The sequence below is a fragment of the Haliotis rufescens genome, unplaced genomic scaffold (assembly GCF_023055435.1).
Source record: "Haliotis rufescens isolate VD_foot unplaced genomic scaffold, xgHalRufe1.0.p SCAF_11, whole genome shotgun sequence".
NCBI classification, from domain to species: domain Eukaryota; kingdom Metazoa; phylum Mollusca; class Gastropoda; order Lepetellida; family Haliotidae; genus Haliotis; species Haliotis rufescens.
In genome coordinates this window covers 31,019,627-31,036,455 of record NW_025963791.1, presented here as the reverse complement: position 1 = coordinate 31,036,455, position 16,829 = coordinate 31,019,627, and the positions used below count along the sequence as shown (strand labels likewise).

Genomic DNA, 16,829 nt, shown 5'->3' with positions numbered 1-16,829 from the left:
AGGATGCTGTAATTGACAGTAAGATAAAAGACTGACCGGACTGGACTGGACTGACTGACTGACTGACATGAGGCTATATGATGAAGTTTTATTTTACGCTGGCATTAAAATGTTAATATCAGCCCTTGTACAAAAGATGAGTGAGTATTGTTCACCACTGAAATTAGCTTCTAAAGAACAGTTTGTATTCTTCACACATAAAGAGTGTCATCAAAATCTGATTGAGTCATAAATGATGTCATATGGAACGAACAGATTTCCCTCAAAACAGTATGCTTTAACATTGAAAGATTACAGACACAGCAATAACCAAAGACAATGTTGTCACCTTGGACACAACAATAAGTAAAGCAATCACCTTAGACACAACAATAACCAAAGACAAAGCAGTCACCTCAGACACACTAAGAACGAAATACAAAGCAGACATCTTCAAAACAGTGATGACCTGATGCATAGCAATGATGTCAGACACATCAACAAGATATAGTGTCACCGTGGCTCCAGTGATAATCAAAGACAACACAGTCACATTGTACACAGAACTGATCCTCGTAATACACTTTTGCTGACAATTACAGTGACAGACAGTCTCAGATACCCACAGAACCTCAAACACTTCAACCTCAGACCAACATTTTAAGCACTGATGACAATTAATGAGACAACAATGACTCCAGACATCCTATAGATTCTCCCATCTATAGATTTCTAGCATCTACACTGTCAAACTTGAAATGGTAACACCTTAAGCAGTTTTTACAAACAAAACTGGAGAAAGACAGGTTCTAACCTTTTAATGGAAATGTCTCCTTTATATACAACCAGGACCCCTTATAGTTATGTTGCTATAGTTAAGGTACAAGCTTCCTTAAATTCGATTCTGAATCAATAATATTTGACTGACTGACTGACAACACACTGTTCTATTCTCAATATTAATAATCATATGATAAACCATGGTCATGTTAGACAATCCTATTTTTCAAGTTCTGTGCCCATAATATTTGTAATATTCAATGACACATTATCCAAAGCATATAACCATAAAATGAAAACAAATTCAGATCCTAAACTGAAGCCTGAAGAATGGCGCGAGATTGTGGAAGTATGTCAACATTGCTAACGGCAAATTAAACTTAAACAAGTTACTGGGAGATGTTTTCACAACAGAAACATAAACAGGCCATTTTGCCTCCAAGGGGAAAGCACAACCAGGTAATATTCTTCCAACAAAGCACCATTTCCACCGAGACTTATAATCTATAAATTATCTGGAATGTACTAACAGTGGGTTTACAGAAAACAGAATAATCCAAACTTGGCAGCTCATATTGCACTGATCTGAATTTAATAAACTTGCAATGAAAACAGTTAAATCAAACATGGCCAGAACACATTTGCTTCCATCCAAATGACTGTGTGGAGTGCACAAAAGTGCTCCCAGAGTGTGATGGAGTGTGAAATAATGTTGACTCAGCAAAGCTGGGCCAGGACAATTGTGACTGGACTCTCCCAGGGGAGCCTCTCGCCTTTGATAAAACTCTGTCTCATCTTGTCAAATCCTGCAGAATAGCACTGAAGATGACGGCGGTGTTCTGCTTCGATCAATGAGGGAAAACAGTGTATATGAGCTGCCTGGACAAAGGTATCTCAGTCTTAAACAGAGCATGTTCTGTTGTGCTTGGGACGTGGGGAAAGTGGCAATTAGTGACAAATCTGCCATACATATTGATGGATGGTTTGGAGATGGCTCTTGGGTGTAACATTTCCTTCTTCGACAGAGAGAGTGGAATTCTGACATAACAATTGCTCCTCCGACGTCTTGATGGTGGTTGCTTCGAGGTCTATCCCCATCCCAACTCATCAATCACATGTGGGTTGAGAGTAAGAGGATACACGGGTATTAGGATGATTTCTCTTCACAAGCCATGATCAGCCTTGTAAGATTCATGGTCTGAGCTAATGCTGAGTCGGAACATTTGCTTGACAATGACACTATATTTAACAACATTTCCACTAGTATCACACCAACTAAACAGTACTGCAAGATAAAGCATAGTTTGCATTGAGTGAGTGAGTGAGTGAGTGAGTGAGTGAGTGAGTGAGGTTTTATGCCGCTTTTAGCAATATTCCAGACATATCACGGCGGGGGACACCAGAAATGGGCTTCACACATTGTACCCATGTCGGGAATCGAACCTGGGTCTTCGGCGTGACGAGCTAACGCTTTAACCACTAGGCTACCCAACCGCCCCTAGTTTGCATTGATATTTCAATAAGGGACATGATCATTGATATTATAAGATGAGGCACAGCATTCAAACATGTGTGTGGGGGGCTGCTTGAATGTCTGGACTTATGACAGTGTTTTTAGTGCTATCCCACTGAGACTCCATGCTGGCTTGTCATGGTTTCATCCCCATAATGCCAAGCACCATGCAGGTTAAAAACAACTTCAATCCTTAACATCTTTGGTAGGAGTGAGTGAGTGAGTGAGTTGGGGTTAACGCCGCTTTTAACAGTATTACAGTTATATCACAGCGTGTCAGCTCAATGTGGGAGGAAAGCCCGAAGTGATGCAGGTCTCAGACGTTGACCACTTCGTTGAAACCCACGAGCACGGGTGTGGTGCTGACAAACCTAGAAACATTATCGGGGCGAACCAGGACTCGAACCCACAATCATAGGTTTCTGGTGTGCCCAAGGGACGCAACTCTGCACAGTGAATCGCGGTGCCTTAGACGACTGGGCCACCCGTGCCCCCTCTTTGGTAGAATGCGGCCTGGGATCTAACCACTTCATGATGAGGCACAGTTTTCACAGAAACGTCATGATGCGGTAGTTTTCATTGATACTTCAAGTAGCTGTATTTCATTGGTACTATCAGATGAGGCACAGTTTTCACTGAAACTTTCTGATGAGGTAAATGTTTCATTAACCCCTTAACAAAAGGACACAATTTTCATTGCTACTTCACGATAAGACAATTTTCTCTATCCCATCCAATGATGACCTCGGCACATAGTTCTCTGTTAATGACAAGACACAGTTTTCCTTGATGCCAGAACTGAGTCACCGTCAGGTCAGCTGCTGCATTTCAGTCACGCTACTGAATGAGGTGAGGTGAAATTGGTTTTAACGTCGCATCCAAGATTATTGCACTTATATAGCGACGCGCATGCACGAGTGTGTGTGTAGCTGCTTGTACTAGTCCGGACTGATGCCGATTTATAGTGCTAGCTCACTGAGATACCATGCCGCAGTTTAACATGAATACCACACTCAGACACAGTATACTGACTCCGAGCCGACCAGTCCTTGTTTTAGCCCCTTAATGCCGAGCGCCAGACAGGGTAACAACAAGTACCATCTTTTAACGTCTTTTGGTATGACGTGGCCGGGGATGGAACACCAAACCTTCCGCTCTCCGGGCGGATGCTCTACCACTAGACCACGGAGGCGGTCACTACTGAATGAAACCAGCAAGTCGTGGAGAAGAAAATCATGTTTAAAGGGACTGTCACAGACAGAACAAATAATGAGTCAAAAACATTTTAAAAAACTGACATATCAGGGGACATAACTCTCAATCCTACCATTACTAAATGAGTAATCTAAATATAGCAGCAAGTCAGCCACGAGTGATCCACAACATTGAAGGACTTTGTAAAGATTTCAAAGTGTATTATTGAGGCCATGTTGAGGACATTTCCAAATTTGAAGCATCAGTGACCAAAATTATGTCCGTTGTAACTCCTTATTTTGACTTGTACCATATCGATGGTCTGGTGTTCTTTTTCAGGTGAACAATTGCATGTGTTTGTGATAGGTGCCACCAACACAGCAGAATACACTCATCCTTTCACGAACACCTGGAATTGTAATTGTCTGACAGTGTTTCAAAAATACAGGGTCATGATAAAGTTGGAATCGCATAATGGACCCACATTAGGGTCTGTTAGACAATGTGTGAGAAGGCCCAAATGTCACAGGTTGTAGTACCTGTGTTAAAACAAATGTCCATCTTAATTTAGTGTCTAATCTGTTTCCAAGGAAGACATTGTACGGTAACTTCTTCTGAAGTCCTAGCATCTCAATGTTGTGCTATTTCTTGCCAATGACAACTTGTCTGTATCCTGGGCTACAGACAGAGAGAGCCTTAGCCTTACCTGTCCAGCAAGCATCTCGTAGAGTAACACCCCGAATGCCCACCAGTCGACCGACTTGCCGTATGGCTGGTACAACACAATCTGGGGAGGAAAACAAGAGAAGCATCAACAACTAGAACACATGTCCTTGACTTCATCATGGTCCTCCTACTCTTGACCACCTCACCTGAAGTTGCTTACCGGTATCATTACAGACTTCTATAGGTCACTAGATCCCTAGCACGAAGTGCTTGTCAAAGTGACTTGGTCGCAGCAAAGTGTGATCTGTGCCACATTCCACAAAGCGATTATAGTGCTATGACTGTCATAAGTCTATGTTAAAGTATGGGAGTTCCGATCATCTTAGCGCTACGACTGTCATACATCTTTGTTAAAGTAGGGGAGTTACGATCATCTTAGCGCTACGACTGTCATACATCTTTGTTAAAGTAGGGGAGTTACGATCATCTTAGCGCTACGACTGTCATAAGTCTATGTTAAAGTATGGGAGTTCCGATCATCTTAGCGCTACGACTGTCATAAATCTATGTTAAAGTATGAGAGTTACGATCATCTTAGCGCTACGACTGTCATAAATCTATGTTAAAGTATGAGAGTTACGATCATCTTAGCGCTACGACTGTCATACATCTTTGTTAAAGTAGGGGAGTTACGATCATCTTAGCGCTACGACTGTCATAAGTATATGTTAAAGTATGGGAGTTACGATCATCTTAGCGCTACGACTGTCATAAGTATATGTTAAAGTATGGGAGTTACGATCATCTTAGCGCTATGACTGTCATAAGTCTATGTTAAAGTATGGGAGTTATGATCATCTTAGCGCTACGACTGTCATAAGTCTATGTTAAAGAATGGGAGTTACGAACATCTTAGCACTGTGTGAAACAGGGCCCATGATTGTGGTCATCTTGCTTCTACAGCGTCGATTGTTGCCTAGACTTGATTATTTACAGGCTGATGTGATACAGTTGGTGTGCCGCTGACAGAGGCATAAAACAACATTAACTCACTACTACATGGTGAGTACCTGGGCCCACTTGCTCAAAGTGATCTTAGCGCTAAGACTATCATGAGACTATGTTAAAGTATGGGAGTTACGATTATCGGGTGTTAAGTGGTCTTGTCTACCTCGAGTAGTGCTGTTTCAACAAAGTGCCTTAGTCAGAATTTGACCTGTTGCCACATGAAACTATCACAGAATTCTACAATCAATAAAGAAAGGAAAATGACAAATCTACAACTTTTCAACAACTTACTTTGGACATTTCAGAATCAGTAAAATGTCAGTAATTTAATGTGGTTGCTTTCTAACCAATTAGTGACAATCCATTAAATATTACCACACAACTTTAGCCATGATTTGCCAAACATTAATATTACACAATAAGACAGCTTGTTTATTGTGCATATTCCCTAGTGGACTTAAAATTAATATAAATTTTCGATGACCACTAACAACTGTCTGAACGCCATAAAATCAAATACACATTTTTCTCCTTGGTAGGTGAGTGAAATAGGGTTTAACATTGCGTCCAAGATTATTGCACTTATGTAGCGATGTGCATGCCCATGTGTGTGTATGTGTGTGGCTGCTTGTACTAGTCGGGGCTGATGCCGATTTTCATGCTAGCCCACAGAGATACCATGCCGCAGCTTAACATGAATATCACAGCAGCCTATTAATAATTAATCTTTCTCCTTTACATCAATTCCTATTGAAGTGAGGATTAATAATCAACAATATTCTCAACCAATGACAGATCCTTTGAGGGTGGGTTTAATCAATGGCCATGTTGAGCGCTGCCCCTGTGAAGAACATTGGGTGCTGAGTACCGTACCTCGGGCGCAATGTAATCCGGTGTTCCACAGAATGTCCGTGTTGTTTTGTTGTTGATGATTCCTTCTTTACACATGCCAAAGTCAGCTATCTTGATGTGTCCTTCGGCATCTAACATCACATTATCAAGTTTAAGATCTCTGAAAACAAATGACACTTGTGTAACAAAGTTGTATAACAGGCTACAACTACAGTGAGTGAGTGAGTGAGGTTTTACGCTGCTTTTAGCAATATTCCAGCAATATCACGGCGGGGGACACCAGAAATGGACTTCGCACATTGTACCCATGTCGGGCATCGAACCTTGGTCTTCGGCGTGAAGAGCGAATGCTTTAACCACTAGGCTACCCAACCACCCCGGTTACAACTACACATTCACATCCCGAAAAGGAACATAATTGCATTAAAAAAAACATGTCACATAAGGTTAGAAAATAGCACCACTTTTATATAATAATGTGTACTTTTCTATCAGGAATAAATGTGGGAAATATTGATTTATTCGTCCCATGTTTAATGAAGCACTGACTGTTTGAAAGCACCCCCCCTCTTTAGAACGCCTGATCCTAAAATTAATCCAGCAGGAAGGGGCAAGAAATGTGAAAACAATTCAGCATGCTAAAGGTTAAAGGACAGAGACTATAAGATGCTGTTAGCATCGGTAAGTATTTCCTGAGTACTTATCAATATTCAGAGCTAATGGACAAATATGAAAAAACTATTATTAAATTTGCAACTATGCATGCAGCAATAAATGTATGGAATCCAGACTCCATACACAAGGAGTTTTCATGCTTGCCGTCTGAGAAGACTTACATGTTTCTTATTGGATCAATTTTGTTTCCAAAAGGTTTCCCAATATCAACATTAAGTATCAGAAGATTTCAGTCGTCAGTTTTAGATTTGACTGTGTGGAACAAATTGATGTGCTATCATTGGTAAGAAAAATATATGCATGTTTCAGCTTCAGTGTCCAATTGTTTCAGAGAGATGATTACAGATGGAGAAAATTTAACAAATATAAAATGGCAACGCCAGAGAATAACCAGTCTCGATTATCCACCAAAACAGATTCCATTGGGCGTAAAAGGCAAAGTAGTGATCAAAATAATATGAATGGATCACTGAAAATCAGTGTTGACACCAGGTGTTCCCCGAAACAGTAAGCTTGTTCTGCTCTACTGGTAGCACCTGCTACTCACACAGTTTGTTCAGTTGTCTTTCCATCAAGTGAGACAGAAACATTTCGTCACTGTCAATAAATCATAGTTTGCTTACAGTCAAATTATCATTTGCACAATGCATAATTTCTGTTGGTATTGCAAACCTAAATCCATAAGTCCATGAATGGTTTGGTATCTCAATCAATGATTGAACCACAACCATAACACATGGTACATCTTGCCTAAAAAGAACCAACTGACACCATAAACAAACAACTGGAAATAGCCGCTGACAACAAAGTAGAGGGAGGCACAAACTCCTTCCATGGTCTTACCTATAGATGATTCCTTGGGAATGGAGATAGAAAAGACCTATGGCAATTTCAGCTGCATAAAACCTGAAAGAAAACAGAGTTGATTCGTAGGAGTTGTCAATGTTGGTGTTGGATTGTACAATGTGATCAATGCATCTACATCCAGTTCAATCTCCACTGATTCTGTTAGCTGTCAGCCTCGTCCCACCAACAGGCTGTTTGAAGGGGGAATAGCCATATGCATTTCAGAATGGCTTTTGGCCTTGATGAACTCTGGGACTCAGCAGACAGCTGTTGACTTCAGCCATTTACAGTTTCAACTTGCCACCCAGTGAGTGAGTGAGTGAGTTTGGTTTTACGCCGCTTTTAGCAATATTCCAGCAATATCACGGCGGGGGACACCAGAAATGGGCTTTGCACATTGTACCCATGTCGGGAATCGAACCTGGGTCCTCGGCGTGGCGAGCGAACGCTTTAACCACTCGGCTACCCGAACACCCCTGCCACCCAGTAGTCAATACTCCTGACCCACTGCAACCACTACTTCTAGTTCTATAATATTTTTAGTGCAAGCTGTTGACTTCAGCCATTTACAGTTTCAACATCCCACCCAGTAGTCAATACTCCTGACCCATTGCAACCACTACTTCAAGTTCCATAATATTTTTAGTGCATGCTGTTGACCTCAGCCATTTACAGTTTCAACATCCGAACCAGTAGTCAATACTCCTGACCCATTGAAACCACTACTTCTAGTTCTATAATATTTTTAGTGCAAGCTGTTGACTTCAGCCATTTACAGTTTCAACATCCGAACCAGTAGTCAATACTCCTGACCCATTGCAACCACTACTTCTAGTTCTATAATATTTTTAGTGCAAGCTGTTGACTTCAGCCATTTACAGTTTCAACTTGCCACCAAGTAGTCAATACTCCTGACCCATTGCAACCACTACTTCTAGTTCTATAATATTTTTGCACTGAAGATGCAAGATCAGATTTGTATTTACGATTCGTTGCAAACACTGAGCAATAATTCCTCAACATACTCATCTTTTACACATCGCAAAGTACAGTTGTATGTGTCATTAAATGTTTAATCAAACTCTTGCCCTTTCTGACATCACTTTTTATGACTTTGCATACTGTTCATTACCACAAGAGTAAGAGTGTTACAAGCTGGGATACTGCCCTAAAATGTCCCATAACGGCCTCCTTTTCTGTATTTGTATGGGATTATCTTCATGACAGGTGTTTGTTTGAATTTCTATTCTGATGAATTAATTTAGCCAACAGCCTTGTTCAAACCCACAATCCTAGGTTGCTGGCAAGGAACACAACTCTGCAAAACAAATTGCGGAACCTTAGACAACTGGGCCACCCACTATACATATGAATAATTTGAAACAAGATGAAGGGATATTACAGACACAGGACAGATCTGATGTCTGATCATGACTCTGACATGAATACTTACGCAGCCACAGGCTCTTTGAACTTTCCTTCCTGTTGGATTCGATACATTAAGTCCCCACCATTCACATATTCCATCACAAAATACAGGCGGTCCTGGAAGGAGAAGGGCACAAGTGAGTGAGTGAGTGAGTGAGTGAGTATGGTTTTACTCCGCTTGTAGCAATATTCCAGCAAGATCGCGGCGGGGGACACCAGAAATGGGCTTCACACATTGTACCCATGTCGGGAATCGAACCCGGGACTTCGGCGTGACGAGCAAACGCCTTAACCACTGGGCTACCTGACCGCCCCCAGAAGGGCACAGGGGTTATATCCATGTAGGACTGCACTTGAACAGTTGGAGGTAACCACAGGGCATCCATCTTCAAACACTGACTTCAGACCATTCCTAAACCTATTTGTCACAATCAGTGATGTTTCAAACCTGCAATAACATCTGAGCCTCACATAAAAAAATTGCATATAGCGAAATCTTTTGTTGTGGTTATCACATGATGTCATAGAAGAATATCCAAAAAAACTTAAGTCAGTTGAGCAAACCAATTGTTTTCTTGTGATAAGTCAGTAAACTAAGCGGGGTCTGGAACTTTTGAAGAATTGACAAACTTGAAGAAGTGCAATGATCAAGTACTAGCAGATTGTTCGAAAATTGGACAAGGGAGGCTGCTACCCAGCTGTAGACATGGGAGCTGTTACCCAGCTGTGGACAAGGGAGCTGCTATCCAGCTCTGGACAAAGGAGCTGTTACCCAGCTGTGTACATGGGGGTTGCTACCCAGCTGTGGACAAGGGAGCTGCTACCCAGCTGTGGACATGGGAGCTGCTACCCGGCTGTGGACAATAGGGTTGCTACCCAGCTGTGGACACAGGGTTGTTACCCAGCTGTGGACAAGGGGGTTGCCACCCAGCTGTGGACAAGGGGGTTGTTACCCAGCTGTGGACAAGGGAGCTGCCACCCAGCTGTGGACAAGGGAGCTGCTACCCGGCTGTGGACACGGGAGCTGCTACCCGGCTGTGGACAATAGGGTTGCTACCCAGCTGTGGACACAGGGTTGTTACCCAGCTGTGGACAAGGGGGTTGCCACCCAGCTGTGGACAAGGGGGTTGCCACCCAGCTGTGGACAAGGGGGTTGTTACCCAGCTGTGGACAAGGGGGCTGCTACCCAGCTGTGGACAAGGGAGCTGCTACCCAGCTCTGGACGCGGGAGCTGCTACCCAGCTGTGGACATGGGGGTTGCTACTCACCATGGTCTGGAAACAGGAGTGAAGGAGAACAAGGAATGGAGGTTTGGTGGGCAGCGCCAGAACCCGTTTTTCTATCATCGTACATTCTACATCATCATCTTGAATGATGACATCTTTCTTCAATATTTTAATTGCATAAAGTTCGTCAGTCCCTTTCCTTTCTGCTAAAACTACCTGCAAATGGAGAAAAACAGCATGGTCAAGTCTTGAATAAACCAACCCCCAAATCTAAGAGAAACAGCATGGTCAGATCCTGAAACATATACCTGGGAGGTAGGAGGTGATTGATGATTTTTATGCAGTAATCAGCAATATTAAAGCCATAACAAGGCTTAGTGAGGTGGTGAAATGGGGTTTAACATCGCGCCCAAGATTATTGCACTTTTATAGCGACGTACTTGCGTGCGTGCGCTCTTGTACTAGTACGCACTGATGCTGATTTATAGTGCTAGCACTCTGAGATACCATGCCGCATTTCAACATGAAAACCCCACTCAGACACAGTACACTGACTCCGAGCCGACCAGTCCTTGTTATTTAGCCCTTTACTGCCAAGCTCTAAACAGGGTCACAACAAGTACCATCTTTTAATGTCCTTTGGTTTGACAGGGCCAGGGATCGAATGCTGGACCTTCCCCTGTCCGGGTGTATGCCCTACCATTAGACCATGGACGCGGCTCATAACAAGGCAGTATGTAAAAAAATTCATGTCAGGGTCAGTCAGATAAGAGGTTGATAGCAATGATTCCATCAGCCGGTGAACACATTGTAAGAGCCTGCTCCACTCCAAGCAAGAGATACTGGGAACAAACCGTATTTTCTTGAGTATAGTGTGCACCCGAGTATAATGCGCACCCCCCTCTAGCGGATTCAGTATTTAAAAAATATTTTTTTCCGCATATTATGTGCAGAAAAAAATTACACCGTACCCCTTCAGAACGGGTGATGAGAAACTCTGTCAGTGCAAATTTGAAATTAGAGATAAAAAAATCCCCAGACATGTTGTTTTACCGTTTAAATTGTATTTTTTGTTCTGCTAGGCATTGTTTTACATCCATGGATTAAGATTCCCTTTTGTATTTTCTCGTAAACTAAGCCGGAAACATCAATCAGCTGTACACACATTTTCTTGGAATCTACTCGTGATTCGGTCAAGACACACCCAATGATATAACTTGAAAGGATTTTAATGCAAGGATCTGCAAAAATTGTATCTGAAACTATTTTTTATTAGGAATAATATATTCCAATATCTTGTTATTTTAGTTGCAGCTTTTACTAAATATATTTGAAATAATTATAACCCTAAGCGAAACAGCTGATCGCTATTGCCGGTTATTATTTTTCACACGGAACCAGTTTGACCAGTCACCTTCGAGGCTCCTGCACACGTGATCCCGAGAACTATGTGTTGACATAGAATCGTCAATCTACAACAAATATGACTATTAACGAGTCAAAGTATGGCATTTATGATATATGTATCCATTCTCTGTCAACTAAAGTTTGTTTCAAGGCATCAAAAGCGGTAATCTGAGCGTGGTTGCTGTTAAGTTGAGTTGTGCGATCTTCTGATCGCTTCACACATGATTTCGCCGAAATTATTTAAAACAATATTAAAAGGAATTTTTGAACAAAATTTATGAAATAAGTCTACAAACATAAGTCTAGTTATACAAAGAACATTTTTTATAGCCAGACTGTGTAATTACATGATTAATTTGCATACTTCAGTATGGATTTGTTGACATGGTATTTCCGGTGTTACATGCTCACGGTAATGTCTTTTTGGTTGGGGGGGAAAAAAACATCAAAACTCATTATTGCGTGTATAATGCGCACCCCCTTCTACACAGCTGTGTTTTTGGGAAAAAAAGTGTGCACTATACTCAAGAAAATACGGTATTCAAGATTCCCTCGGCACATCTCAGTGGAGGCAAACTGTATGTTTGGTCCTCGGTAAGACTGCAACGATACAGCTACAATCATGCAGACTGGGACATAACACCACATGCTCACTCACAATGGAACGCACACTCACAATGGAACGCACACTCACAATGGAACGCACACTCACAATGGAACGCACACTCACAATGGAATGCACACTCACAATGGAACGTACCCACGGGGACTCCTTTGCTAGTCACAGGAAGTGGCTAAACAGGAACCCTGTGGGGATTGTGGGTCAGAATTGGTCCCAAGCTATCCCTGCTGGTTTTTAGAGGCAACTTAATGGATCAGGTGGTCAGACTCTGACTTGGGTGATGACGTGTCAACATACCATGATGGCGTGTATCATTGCTCACAATATCAATCACTGGATTCCCTGGTTGAGATGTGATTATTTACAGGCCACTGGTCTATAGCAGAAATATTGCTAAGTGCATGTTCACACAATGGAGCCTGGTGTTCCACAAAGACTTCCCAGTGCTGTGGCTACTGTAACCTGTATTACTTATAACAAGGAAGGAAGGATTGCTTCAGTGTCAACACTTCATTATCTGTGGTCATCATTTCTTACTGAAATCTCTGAAACAATTTAACCAAACATTGCTCTCGTCACTGCAACATGAGGAAAAATCATCAAGAAAGTGTCGGGGGTTACATTCCATCAGGACTGCCTCCGTAGAGCGTCCGCCCGGAGAGCGGAAGGTCCGGGGTTTGATCCCCGGCTGCGTCATACCAAAAGACGTTCAAAGATGGTACTTGTTATTACCCTGTCTGGCGCTCGGCATTAAGGGGCTAAAACAAGGACTGGTCGGCTCGGAGTCAGTATACTGTGTCTGAGTGGGGTATTCATGTTAAACTGCGGCATGGTATCTCCGTGAGCTAGCACTATAAATCGGCATCAGTCCGAACTAGTACAAGCAGCCACACACACACATACACGTCGCTATATAAGTGCAATAATCTTGGGCGCGACGTTAAACCCAATTTCACCTCACCTACATTTCATCCTGATATTGCCACTATGTTAATCGTTCCTATTCAGCTCTCAACAGGTTAACATTGATAACGGTGAAACGAAAATATCTTACCTTTCCAAAACTACCTTTTCCTAAAACTGTAAGAAAGTTGAAGTCACTTGCACGTACAATGTCTTGCCGACTGACGTTCTGAGCCTTGTCAAGTGGTACCATCTTCTTTTCATTACTTTCCTGGCGCTACAAAAATAAACACATCTATGAAAAAAGTGGCATTAAAAAAACATATGATCCACATGGCAAATTTGTCTTGTATAATTAGAAATTTCAAACAAAGATTTGTATTATCTGTGGTTGACTAACTGTCCGCAAAGCACTTCCTACTTTTCGTCCATTTCGCCTGTCAGTCATCAACCTACCTCATCATCAATAACCATTGTGAAATCGACATCCACTGGAAACCAATGCAAATCCAAATCCAAGTTTTCAAAGCTTCAGTGTGGATGATTTTGAAAATGGGAAAACCTTTTCCACAAATTGACTACTTGATAATCCAAGTTGCCACAACTTCATGTGCACTATTCCAGCACTGGGATGACTGTGGAGTTGTTGAGACAATTAATGGATCATGGGTCAATAGCAGAGCAGATAGCCATGATACAGACAGAACCTTATGACTTAAACGGGGCCCTGTATTGGGGGCCTACTCATTCACCTGAACATATTTCAAAATTGACAATATAACCAAAGGCCTCGATATGCTGATATTTCCGATGCTATTCTAGAGATTTGAAAAATTACAGCGGAAGTACATGTATTTGATTGAGTAAATATCTTCTGTTCATAGCTCAATTTTAATCCATTCAAGGTTGATATTAAAGAACCATACTTTGTAGATTTTTTAACCAAATTTCACAAACTACTATTCCATGATAATTTGAAGTTACTAAAGATATTCCAAATAGTTTTAATAAAAACCAAAATGAAAATTGTAACATTAAATAAAAAAAAATAAACAGCTATCCAAATTGAACTTATTTACAATAAAGATTTGTGGTATGGTGCCTCCCTCCTCGTCTGCCCCACATCAAGTGTATGATTGACAGGTGAATGCATGAAATGTACAGTTAGCCTGACATGGTTACAGCATAGCACAGGGGGAGTGAAGCTAAGTACCTGGCCCAGGGGAGGACACACAGCGCAACAACACTGCCAATTGATAGCTAAATATACACAGATGGTGCATTTCTCACTCATTCAATTGCACTGGACCTAATCGGGTTGTCAGATGGGATCATGAAATTGATCGGCATCAATAACAAAGTGAAACTGACAACCTGTGAGGGATCAAGTAAGAAGGCTTTGTACAAACCATGTGGTTGCCAAGTCCGTTACAAATCAATGCTGGATATTGAAGCCATTTAATAGATTCCTGATAGGACAAAAGTTAATATCAGTGAAATTAATCAACTCTATAATGGCTGGTAGAGGATATGAATTGTGAATGTGTTGATTTGATATTAATGTATGTCAGTCGTGATTACACAAGTCTTGTAGCAAGCAGCACAGAGAAGTGACATGTGACATGTGACATGTGACATGTGACAAAGCAATATACTCATGTATTCATCATTTAAATCTCTTCATCACGACAAACTCAACATTGGCAAATACTATGGAAAATCATATTACTGACATTTGTATGAAGATATGATTGATGTTAATGTTTGTTAATTGTAACCCTAATAAAATTATACAAATAACTGTAAAAAAAGTAAAAAGTAAGCTGTATATACAGTTTTCTAAAAAGGGAATAAAAGTGTTATAGTGTAAGAATGTTCAAAAGCTGCGAACATGCTGTGAAATGTTTGCTGACGCTGTGGTGCCCGAGAAGAAACAGTCGTGTTTGCCTGGTGTTGGTATCTGCCCCATGAAGATCCGGGTTAGAATAGGTCTTCAGCAGCCCATGCTTTCCGTAAAAAGCAACTATGCTTATCATAATAGGCGACTAACGGGATCGGGTGGTCAGACTCGCTGACTTGGTTGATCTCAATTGTGTGGATCTATTGCTCATGATATCAATTACTGGATAGTCGGGTCCAGACTCGATTATTATGCAGCGTTAAACAACAAACAAACAAAATTCAATGGTAACTCAGACACACATGTTAGCTAAATCGGGGGAGGAAAGCCCAAAGTAGTGTAGGTCCTAGACAGTTACCACTGTGCATGGGTTCTGACCAAGGGTATGCATGGCAAATCTGGACATGAACCCATGATCAGTGGATCCTGCCATGATCAAGGGGCACAACTCTGCATGATAAATTGCAAGCCAGTGATTGTGAAGTGAAGAGTCTTGCAAAAACTGAAGTTGTAGTAAACAACATAATTTACATGAGGGAAAGGTGTTCTGTCATTAAAACAGTTGAGTTCACCAAAGGCAGCCACTTACTTGGGCAGACTTTTGTGCAAACATCTTTGCAGTCTATATCTACTGCTCTGGGTGAGGCAAACATAGAACTATACTAAACAACATAGCTTACTGTTTGCAAGCACTGTCAAGAAGAAAGTAAAGATCAAGTTAATTCAAGACTTTGGCTGTCACAGGATATATTTGTTTTACAATGAACGAAGATTTTTGAAGCTGAGAATATTATCAGGAATCTTTTATATAAGAATTCAGCATATTTATAGTGTACAAGACAGTTGTTAATGGCCCTACATGGATACTGTATGAAGATGATAAACATATCACACCTCGACTTGTAGTTGTTTGAGCTCTTCGATGGTGGGTTCAACTTCGTCACTGACTGGAATACCATAGAACTCCCCCTCCTCCTGGCTCAGGAGCTTGTACCAGCCATCTGCCGGATTCTTGAGGATCTCCGAGATCCCGAACGACAGCGACCCCATGAAGTCATTGCGGGATGTGCGGTCCCAGTCCCACACCTCCATTGAGATTCTTTTGTGAGCATCATCAGACCCGAGATCACTGAAACACAGAGCATCATCAGACCCGAGATGACTGAAACACAGAGCATCATTAGACCCGAGATCACTGAAACACAGAGCATCAGTAGACCTGAGATCACTGAAACACAGAGCATCAGTAGACCTGAGATCGCTGAAACACAGAGCATCAGTAGACCCGAGATCACTGAAACACAGAGCATCATCAGACCATAGATGGCTGAAACACAGATCATCATTAGACCGGAGATCGCTGAAACACAGAGCATCAGTAGACCCGAGATCACTGAAACACAGAGCATCATCAGACCATAGATGGCTGAAACACAGATCATCATTAGACCGGAGATCGCTGAAACACAGAGCATCAGTAGACCCAAGATCACTGAAACACAGAGCATCATCAGACCATAGATGGCTGAAACACAGATCATCATTAGACTGGAGATCGCTGAAACACAGAGCATCATCAGACCGGAGATGGCTGAAACAAAACACTATCATTTGACCGGAGAACCCTGAAACACAGAACATCATTAGACCATAGATGGCTGAAACACAGATCATCATTAGACCGGAGATTGCTGAAACACAGAGCATAATTAGACTGGAGATTACTAAAACACAGAGCATCATCAGACTCAAGATCGCTGAAACACAGAGCATCATCAGACCGGAGATGGCTGAAACAAAACACTATCATTTGACCGGAGTACCCTGAAA

General features: G+C 41.7%; 1 protein-coding gene across 4 annotated transcripts in view; it reads right to left on the bottom strand.

Moving 5' to 3' along the window:
- Nucleotides 1–16,829, bottom strand: part of LOC124132567 (calcium-dependent protein kinase C-like) — a 158,949-nt gene that overhangs the window by 31,570 nt on the left and 110,550 nt on the right. For all 4 annotated transcript variants that reach the window (XM_046496529.2, XM_046496530.2, XM_046496528.2 and 1 more), the window contains exons 7-13: nucleotides 15,894–16,128; nucleotides 13,251–13,376; nucleotides 10,210–10,383; nucleotides 8,967–9,058; nucleotides 7,511–7,573; nucleotides 6,014–6,152; nucleotides 4,173–4,253 (exon numbers count right to left, since the gene is read on the bottom strand). In XM_046496529.2, the coding sequence (XP_046352485.1) occupies nucleotides 4,173–4,253; nucleotides 6,014–6,152; nucleotides 7,511–7,573; nucleotides 8,967–9,058; nucleotides 10,210–10,383; nucleotides 13,251–13,376; nucleotides 15,894–16,128 (910 nt within the window). The remainder of the gene's footprint in view (nucleotides 1–4,172; nucleotides 4,254–6,013; nucleotides 6,153–7,510; nucleotides 7,574–8,966; nucleotides 9,059–10,209; nucleotides 10,384–13,250; nucleotides 13,377–15,893; nucleotides 16,129–16,829) is intronic.